The sequence below is a fragment of the Gouania willdenowi genome, chromosome 14 (assembly GCF_900634775.1).
Source record: "Gouania willdenowi chromosome 14, fGouWil2.1, whole genome shotgun sequence".
Taxonomy (NCBI): Eukaryota; Metazoa; Chordata; class Actinopteri; order Blenniiformes; family Gobiesocidae; genus Gouania; species Gouania willdenowi.
This window is the reverse complement of record NC_041057.1, coordinates 22,509,734-22,520,467: the sequence shown is the minus strand read 5'-3', so window position 1 is coordinate 22,520,467 and position 10,734 is coordinate 22,509,734. Positions and strand designations below refer to the sequence as shown.

Sequence of the window (10,734 nt, the reverse complement as noted above, 5' to 3'; positions counted from 1 at the left end):
CAAATGTTTTTCTGCATCGAGTGACAAGATTATTGTTTTCTTTTTAGAGTTCTGTGCCATGTTGATCACATTAAACAGTCTTCTCACATTGTCTGTGGAGTGTCTCTTTTTAATAAAACCTGTCTGGTCTTGGTGTATAATTGAGTGTACTACTTTCTCTAACCTGGATGTGAGTGCTTTGGAAATAATTTTTAAGTCTGTGTTAATAAGTGAGATGGGACGATAGCTTGAGGGTAATATGGGGTTTTTGTCTGGTTTAAGTAACAATTTAATGTTCGCTGTATTCATGTGACCTCCTACATGCCCTTTATTTTTGATCTCTGTTACTACTCTGAAAAATAGTGGAGCCAGCATTGACCAGAAATGTTTAAGGAATTCAGCAGGGAACCCATCTGGACCTGGTGCTTTGCCTGTTGACATGCTATCTAAAGCATTTTGTAATTCTTGTAAGGTTAATGGTGAGTCTAAGGTGGTTTTCTGATCTATAGTGAGCTGTGGTAGGTTTAGTTTATTAAGAAAGGTTTTAATATCTTCAGGGTCAGGGTTTAAATTTGATGAGTATAAGTTTTGATAATAATCATGAAAGATGTTATTAATGTCCTGAGGTAAGTTTAAAGTTTGACCTGCGTTATCAGAAATTGCTGCTATAAAGGAATTTTCTTTACTATGTTTGAGCTGATTTGCTAAATATTTGCCTGATTTATTATTGTAGTCAAAGTTTTTGTATCGTAATTGTTGCAAAATGAAGTCGGTTTTTTTAGATAAGATGATATTCAGATTAAGTTTTGTATTTTGGAGTTTTTCCCATAAAAGTTCAGAAGGGTTAGCTGCGTATTCTTCCGTAAGTTTTTTGATCTTTTCTTCAAGTGTTTTTTCTGCCATCTGTTCCTGTTTTTCTTAAAAGAAGAGTATGATATAATCTTCCCTCTAATGACAGCCTTGCCAGTTTCCCAGAGTAAGGACGGTGATATTTCCGGGGAGTCGTTTGTCAATAGAAAGTCCTCCCATTCTTTTCTTATAATTTTTTCAAATTTACTGTCATTAAGTAATGAAGTGTTAAAGCGCCATAGAGAGGATACTTTCTGATTAGAGTCACACTGCAGGGTGAGGGATATTGGGGCATGATCGCTAATAATTATAGGATGTATTTTAGAGGACATCTTATGTATGATGGAATTATTTGAAAGAAAAAAGTCAATTCGGGAGAAGGATTTATGCACAGGGGAGAAGAAGGTATATTCTTTTTTAGTTGGGTTATTCAGTCTCCATACATCTCCTATTCCAAGGTCTTCCATGTAATCCATTAATACTTTAGCAGATCGAGATGGTTTTGTATTTGAGCACTTACTAGATCTGTCCAATGATGTGTTGAGCGCCAGATTGAAGTCACCTCCGATGATTAGAGACGAGTCTGCAGAAAGGTCTGAAAGCTCTGAGAAAATTCTATGGAAAAAATCAGGGTCATCATTATTGGGGGCATATAGATTAAGAATTGTGAAACATTTATTATAGATTACTACTTTGATAATAATATATCTACCCTCTGGGTCTATGACGGAGTTGATTATGTTAACGGGTAACCTTTTGTTGAGAAGAACCGAGACTCCTCTTTGTCTGGAATTAAAACATGAATTATATATCTTGTTAAAATTTGAATCTGTCAGGGATTTTTCTTCTGATTTAAGTAAGTGAGTTCTTGAAAGAAGACAATGTCTGCATTTAATCTTGATACATAGTCAAATATCTTAATCTTTTAGCCTGTGAGCGAATGCCACGCACATTCCAAGAAGTTACTGTAAACTGATACATAGAATGAGGTGAGTGTTAGTCCATACAGGTGTGAGCATAAGTGAGAATCTGTGAGCATTTGTGCACTGTGTTGTAAAAAGCTTGGATGCAAGGAAAGAAAGAAGAGGAGACATATTTATCATGCGATAGCACCACGGGGTAAAGGACTGGATTGAATAGGTTAGTGAAAAGCACAAACATACAATGACAACAACCAATATCAAAAGAGTAAAAGGAGCAAGGGGTAATTATAGGAGGTATAGGAGGTGGGGGGTGTTGTGGGTGTTGAGTGAGTGTGAAACAAAAAAAAGAGTGAGGGGTTCGAGACGAGTGAGTTGACATGAGGGTAGAGAGTGTCCTGTGAGAGAGTACGTGCCAAAAAGTGTTTACCAAAATCTAAGCCAATATGTAGCATACATACAAACATACATACACATACGTGTCTATATATACCTATCCATGTTTTTATTTTAGTGTTATTATTATCTTTATGTATTTATTTATTTTAATTATTATTATTGTTATATATATATATACATATATTTTTTTTTTATTTTTTTTTTTTTATGTAGTTATCATTATTTTATATATATTTTCTCTATTTATATATATATATATATATATATATATATATACACATATACATACATACATGTATATACATACATACATACACACATACACATACATATAAACATATATATACATATATACATAGACATACATATACATATATACATACACACATACATACACATACACACATACATACATATACATGCACATATATACACACATACACATACACACATAAACATATACACATACATATATATATATATACACACATACATATACATACACACACATCTACATACACATACATATATAAACACATGCATACACACACACATACATACATACATATGTATACATATATACATACACACACACATACATACACACTTTTTTTTTTTTTTTTTTTTTAAATGTATTTATTGTTTTTATTTGCCTTTTTTTTTTTTTTTTTTTAATGTACAGATATATACATACACACATACAACATATATATTTATTTTAATTTTTTTTTTAAAAATAATGCTACCTTAGCTTCACCATAAGTGGAGAATTATCCTTTCAATGTTAACTCACATAACACCTGTGTTGTTACACATCCTGATGTATTCTGGATCGGCTCATCGACAGCCAAGAGAGTTTTCCGTCTGCCCTCTCAACACTAACGATGACGTCAACAAGTGGCTCCAACACTTTGAGGTCAGCGCTCCGCTCATCTGCCAATCAGTGCTGGTGTCCAGAGACCCTGTAAGTAAAACATACAGTACACACTTGATCTACACTGAAAGGAGACTAAATCGGACTTGATGAATGATTTCCTCCTCCGTCTGTGCACTCAGGGTTTGGATCTGCGTGTGGAACACACTCACTGCTTCAGCCACCACGGAGAAGGCGGCCACTATTACATCGACACCACACCAGACAGCGTGGAGTATGTGGGCTACTTCCTGCCAGCTGAGTTTGTGTATCGCATTGACAGGCCGAAAGAAACACACGGAGTGGGACGAGACTGAAGAACACAGGAGTCATGTTTGCAACAGAGCTTCTTTAAATTTTACAAATCTGGCAGATAGTAGGATGATTATTTAGTCATTTATTCATGTTAATGTAGATCTAATGTTTTTCATTTAGAAAATTATTAAATCAAAGCCAATAAACACATAATACAAACTGTGATTTTTTTTTTTGTGACTCAATAGGAAATCAAATACACCTAGAATAAAGGGTTTATGGATTATTTTATTCAAATACAGTTAAATCATGGCACTGACATTGAATTTATATTTCAGCTGAAGCTTTCAATAACAAGCCTTTGCTTTGTTGAGATGCCCATTTCCCTAAATCAATCACTTCAGTTATTTTTTACTGTCAGTATTTAGTTCTGTCAGTTGCTGGAATGGACAGAGTGCTAATATCATATAATGTAATCTGATCCGATTTTCTTTGGCTAATATCGGACCGATATCGATACTGGGTCGGAACGCCACATTTATAATGCAGTTATAGCTATTATTACTTTGAATCCACAAACCTCTTATTTCCTGTTGTGGTGATGTATTGAAATGACTCAGCCTAACAGTTAATTCAGGTATTTCAGAATTAAAGATGTGTATTTAAAAAAAAAAAGTGTCATTATTTCAGGACTTGGTTTCAGAATTTCCTGATGCCAAATTATTGTTCTCTTGTAAATAAATTGTAAAAAATAGTCAAACGGATTATCTTATAAATCCTCTTATTTCAACAAAACAAGACTGAAACATTTTTATTACTGTCATCTATAAATACCAGGATTGGGGTAAATTATAATCAGAATTATAAGTTATAATTGTGAAAAGAAAAAGAAAAACTGTTTCTAGTTGTAATTGGCATGGAATTACAATTACAACTGTAACAGGTTTATTCCATTTATAAACTTAATTTAAATAGTATTACTCTTGTCATCTGTCCTCAGAGCTGCTCAACTAAAAGATCCGGGAAGAAGGCAGAGAAAACCTTACACTTCATCTCATGATAACAGGTCATTTTGACCCATGTCTTCAATCAAAAATATTACCTAGCATCTAATTTGTTTTTCATCTCTTGGTTACCTTGTAGGCTTCCTTAACCATTTAAATATCGGTATTAATATTTTTGGTGTGAGCATCTGGGCCTATTTTCTATCTGTTTCTATTTTTAAATAAATGGTCAAATGATACTAGGGACAACTGACAGATATTGGGAAAAGTTGAAAACACATTTTAATAATTGTTAACTATGTATGTGTAAGCCATAGAACTGTAACATGGTTCCACAGGTTTTTGTTAAATTAAAATGTAATTGACAGTTTTTATAATAGTAATAATAATAATAATGCATTGGATTTTATATAGCGCTTTTTCATAGACACTCAAAGCACTTTACATTGATGTGCATTAATCTTTCATTCCACACACAGTGGTGGCAAACTACAATGTAGCCATAGGTGCCCTGGGGCATACTGACAGAAGTGTGACTGTTTTTTTCACACCTTCTGACCACCACCAATATTAATGCACAATTCATACCCATTCATACAAGGCAATGTGGGTAAAGTAAATCAGGACGTCTGGTCACCTTATAGTTGAACAAAGTGTTCACCTGCTATGATAAGAATAGAAAGCTTTATTCATCCCACGGTGGGGCAATGAGGTTTATTATAGAAGCAAGAAGAGGATAGGAAATATCACTAAACACAATAAAATAAATGAAATAAAAATGAAGAACAAGGGCAGAATAATTAGGTGTGGCAAGGCAAATTTATTTGCATAGCACATTTCATACACAAGACAACTCAATGTGCTTTACATGATTAAAAAGTGCAACAGAAAACAGCTTAAAAATCAATGAGAACATTAAAATCGGCAGCAAAAACTTTTAGAATCATCAGTAAAAACATTTGAAATGCTATCATAACATAATACTCTAATAAGCATAATAATTATTGACCAAAAACAACAGGGACTCTAGTGGTGGTGGAAATAAAATCAATTGATCTTGATTTTATTATTCTAGACTATTAATAATCCATTCTTCTTATTAAATTTATCAAATTGTAATCAATTAATTCAGCAGCTTACTGTTGTTAAATGGAAGTTCAATAATCAACATTAATTAGAAATCAAATCCATAATTGTTTTTTTTTTATATATATATACAGTGAAGAAAATAAGTATTTGAACACCCTGCTATTTTGCAAGTTCTCCCACTTAGAAATCATGGAGGGGTCTGGAATTTTCATGGAAGGTGCATGTCCACTGTATGAGAGATAACCTAAAAAGAAAAATCCAGAAATCACAATCTATAATTATTATAAATCTATAATAATAATAAATAATTAAATGTCTTAAATTTATTTGTACTATTATTTATTTATACTTTTTTCAGGTTTGGTCCTCCATATTATTAAGTCTTTTCACTCCGGTTTGTCAAGCCCCGAGAATTTCAAACCTCAAGCTCCGCCTCCTTTTTCTTCTTCTACTGTTTCTCTATGAGGTTGATTTAACCTGAGGCTGCACTACTGCCCTCTACTGGAGGAGAAAAGAACTAAAGCCTTCGCCTATGTGTATTTGGTTAGATTATTGAATTAGAACGGGAATAAACGGAAAATAAGCACAGATAGATGTCACTACATTACACCTACTGTATCGTATGCACTTCAGAACGGGGCATTAGGTCATTAGCATAGGGCTTCTCCATCACAACGTGATTGTTTTTTAACCGATGAGAAGTCGTATCTGATTGGCTGCAGAGGGCACTACGTCCTCAACCAATCAGGAGCAGGTATGAGATGAAAACGAGCTGTCAGTGAAGACAGAGCAGTTGCAGTTAGTGAGCATTGTGAAGACAACTGTTTATGTGACTTTTAAAGCATCTGAGTGGAAAATGTCCCAATTTCTGTTCTCTGGAACTTCAGCTGCTGCAAGTAAGAAAGACTCAATGACAAACAGGGCTTTTATACTTTAGAGAGGGCCTTTAGACTGGAAAGTGTGTGTTATTACAGTGGTGTAGCAGCAAGTATTTATGTTTCCTCATAAAAATAGTTCCTGTATTTTATTCCTGAGATGGATAATTAAGCAATATCACACCAGAGGGAGTGCTGGTGTGCTGAAATATCAGCACTGGTGTAGATTTGATTGTTGTAAATATCTGTATCTTTCTAATCCTTATTTTTAACAGTCTTTTACTTAATTACTGTATACACTTATTTAACGTTTATTCTTTCTAACGTTTATTCTTTTATTTGTGATTATTTCTTGAGTGGCTGTAACAAAAGTAATTTCCTCCTGGGATTAATGAAGGAATTCTGATTCTGATTCTGATAATCATACCAGTGCTGATATTTAACCCAACAGCACCACCTCAAGTGTGATATTAGCTGTTGCCAGGCAACACATAAACGTTTCCTAACTGACCGTTGACTAATGTCTGTATAAAGTCCCAGTGCTGTTGTTGATCTATATCAGCAATTACGTTTTCAATTACCCATGTTCAATTACAATTAAATTACAATAACAGTGAGCAGTATTTTTTCCTAATCACAATTAAATTACAATTATTTTTTATCCTCAGAAAGTCAATTACAATTGTGTTTTCAACTACTAAAGTCCAATCACAATTACTGAGCTTGAAATAAATAACCTTGTGTTAGCTTTCTGTTAGCATCTCTTATGATAACAGGTCCTAAATCAGCTAAAACACACTAAAAATTTATTTCTATCATCTAATTTATTTCCTATCCATTGGTTACATTGTTAGGCTTCCTAATCAATGAAAATATAAGTTCTAATATTTTTGTAGTGGGCATCTGAGCCTTTTATGTGTCAGTGTACCCCTCAATTTTTATATTTTTTTAATGGTAAAATGTGGAAAAGCTGGATTTGAAAAATATTTTCATAATTGTTAACTACATATGTGTAAAACTGTGCATAAAACTGTAACATGGTTCTTTAATTTTTGTGTCAAATTATAATTGACAATTTTTATAGAATTTACGTGGTAATTACAATTACAAAATTACATTTTCTGAATTCAATTACAGTTTAATTACTCTTACAACAGCAACATAATTTTTCAAATGGGATTACAATTATAATTAAACAAAAATTGTACTTAATTATCAATTACACGATTACAATTTTAATTGACCCCAACCCTGATCAGCACTCATGGAATGTGACGTCTCTTTTCCAATCAAATTACTAACTGTTGTATGAGTTGCATTGAGTCCCTTCCAGGTACCAAGTCCTGTTGGAAAATGAAATCTGCATCTTCATAAAGTTGGTCAGCAGCAGGAAGCATGAAGTGCTCTAAACTTCCTGGTAGACGGCTGCGTTGATCTTGGACCTAAGGAAACACAGTAGACCAACACCAGCACATGACATGGCACCTCAAACCATCACTGACTGTGGAAACCACAATACAATTATGGAGAAAATATGTTGTCCACTACAGACACATACACAGACTGAACTAGTCTATACTCACCCTCTGTTCTTTCTTTCTACTGCAGCAGCTGAACTTCAGGTTCTCCACAGCAGCACTGTGGATTACTCCATCCTGGAGTGTGTTGGTGAAGGCAACTTTGGGAAGGTGGTCAAGTGCCAGAACCTCAGCAACAATGAGACGGTGGCTGTAAAAATAATCAAGGAGGGCTTTGAAGAAGATCTTGAGCATGAGGTACTTGTTTGTACCTTCTATCATATTTGAGGGCTCAGGTTTTGCTACTTCTAAACTCTATGAAGAATATTTTTTGTTATTAATGTGTAATTACTTCAACATAGCAATGTACATTTCAGGACTTCTGTTCTCTTCAATGCAATTTTGGGAATAAACATATCTATTTTTATTTATTCATAACCTAATATTCCATGTACATATCATATCAATATACATGTAAATGTAAAGCTGATTTACACTTGTTTATATAGCTTTTGTACCTATTACTCTATATATTTATTCATATCTAATCCAACATTGAAAACAAACTTTGTTACCATTTGCACTTTTTTGATATTTGCAAAATAACAATATAAGATTATCTAAGACCTGTTGGAACCAGATGATGTATTTTAAATCAAACTGTGGATTCTTCTTCTTTTTTCTTTTTTTTTTTTTGACAGATTTCCATGCTGAAGTTAATCAGTGTCCTTGATGCTGACCACACAAATTTGCTCAAATTTTATGAGCATTTTGTGTACATGAACTATAACTGCCTGGTATTTGAGATTCTGGACATCGACCTTTACACTCTAATGGAAAACCGAGAGTGGGAGTACCTGAGTCTGAGTGAAATCCGTTCTATTGCTGAACAGGTATAGTTTATAATATTTGTTGTCAGAGTGTGGGTGTGTGTGTGTGTGTGTGTGTGTGTGTGTGCGTGAGTGCGTGCGTGCGTGTGTGTGTGTGTGTGTGTGACCTTTTAACCACAAATTAATGCAATATCATCCGACCAGCAGCAAAAAGGGGCGTTTTGGTTTGTAAGCGGGTACACCCCCTTTAAAGACAGATACACCCCCTTCTTCTCATTCATTTTTGAATTGTAACTTAACGTCTGGTCTTGATCGGTATTTCATCTGACCAGCAGCAAAAGGGTTAGGTTAGGGTTAGGGTTACTTCTACTTCTACTTAGACTATGACGGAAGTCAAGTAGCGGAAATGATGTATTTTCAAACCCTTTCTTATTGGTTGGTGAAAGGCCAATCAGATTGGTGTAAAGCCTATACAGCAAACAGACAATGTTTATTCTAATCCTGTGTCTTCTGATCTTGTTTCTGCAGCTACTGGTGGCTTTAGATTCCCTGAAAGACCTTGGAATCATTCACACTGACATAAAACCTGACAATGTCATGGTGGTCAGTGGGAAGATCCAGCCATTGAAAGTCAAACTAATCGACTTTGGTCTGGCTATTACAACTTCCAGCATGGAGCCTGGCCTTGACATTCAGCCTCTAGGATACAGGTAGGAGGATTTCTCCTCACATGGCTTAGCTGTGGTTATGACAAACCTGTATTGTATTGTATTGATATGTTGGTCACAGATTCTCACTCTTAACTCGTGTCCTTGCTCCTCAGGGCTCCTGAAGTCTCCATTGGCCTTCCCTTCAGCGAGGCCATTGATGTGTGGGGCCTGGGTTGTTTGCTCACATTCCTCTACATTGGAGAAAACCTCTTGTCTGTGTCCTGCGATTATCAGATGATGAAGCGTGTTTCAGAGCTTCTTGGTCTACCAAAGGATGACCAGCTCCAGGCCGGGGTTCACACCAGGAGCTTCTTTTGTGAGGCTGAGAGAAGCCCAAAATGGCGATTGATGGTAAAACTGAAGTTTTTTTTTCGGCAAACCTGAGTTCACCAAAGTTTAACTTTACAATGAACTTCATGACACTCATCTTGTTTTCCCAGACACCAGAGGAATATGAAGCTGCGAACAACATCGTACCTGAGGAGGAACAACGTTTCGTTGAGTTCTCTTCTTTGGATGATCTGGTTAATGTAAGTTTTGAATTAACATTTTCTATTTAAACATTTGTTTTTTGTCAATTTAAAAAAAGCAAGTTTTTAAGTTTAATAACTCTTAAAACATGGATGACATAGATTACTGTTTAAATATTCTAGATCATTTATTTGGAAAATGCTATTCATGATGCATGAGAAATTTCCTTTAAACAAAATCTGATGTAAATTCATGCAGTGTCCAAATCTATTCACTGTCCTGTTATTAAGTCTTGACTGCCATGAAGCTTGTGAGATATCCTGACCATAAACTACTCACTGATATGCCTGATGTGTGAGCTTGTGTAATAACCAGTGTCTTGTATTAAAATGCAGGTTCATCCAGGAGAAGAAAGTGGTGAGGCTGAGGACAGAAAAGCCTTTGTCGACCTGCTGAAGCATCTCCTGCGCTTGGATGGAGATGAAAGGATCTCTCCCTGTCAGGCTCAGTTTCACCACTTCTTCACCACATCCCACCTCAACCAGCAGGAGACCAGCAGACACTATCAACCCTCCTCACAGGTTGATAACACAACCTGCCCTGCATCTGGTGAAGAGTCTGTTCTGGATCAAGCCTGTGTGACAGAATCAAACGATGGTGACAGACTGAATTTGGCCGCTACATCCTGGGATATGTTCAATGTGACTCTGCCAGAAGAAGAACTTTCAATCAGTTGTGATGCCTTGGTTGAAGAAGCTTCACATGATCTCCCTCCTGTAACTGATGTGGACCTGGTTTCTGTTCCCACTCATACAAATGATCAAGTTCTGGATCAGTCTTCAAGTGGAACAAAAAAACGTTCTTTGGTGAAGAGGATTCGAAGGCTTTTCCGAAGAATCAGGACTTTTTTTGTCAAGAAGTGA

At 35.3% G+C, this 10,734-nt stretch overlaps 2 protein-coding genes across 2 annotated transcripts; both read left to right on the top strand.

Moving 5' to 3' along the window:
- The first annotated feature begins 2,898 nt into the window (after window positions 1-2,898).
- On the top strand, window positions 2,899-3,535 carry LOC114476001 (ester hydrolase C11orf54 homolog). The gene is made up of 2 exons (XM_028467237.1): window positions 2,899-3,111; window positions 3,204-3,535. Exons 1-2 carry the CDS (start codon window positions 2,929-2,931, stop codon window positions 3,375-3,377), a joined length of 357 nt encoding a protein of 118 aa, XP_028323038.1. The 5' UTR covers window positions 2,899-2,928; the 3' UTR covers window positions 3,378-3,535.
- Window positions 3,536-6,115: 2,580 nt separating this feature from the next.
- On the top strand, window positions 6,116-10,734 carry LOC114476066 (homeodomain-interacting protein kinase 2-like). Its single transcript, XM_028467323.1, has 7 exons — window positions 6,116-6,304; window positions 7,892-8,058; window positions 8,502-8,693; window positions 9,159-9,340; window positions 9,454-9,691; window positions 9,781-9,870; window positions 10,207-10,734. Exons 1-7 carry the CDS (start codon window positions 6,265-6,267, stop codon window positions 10,732-10,734), a joined length of 1,437 nt encoding a protein of 478 aa, XP_028323124.1. The 5' UTR covers window positions 6,116-6,264.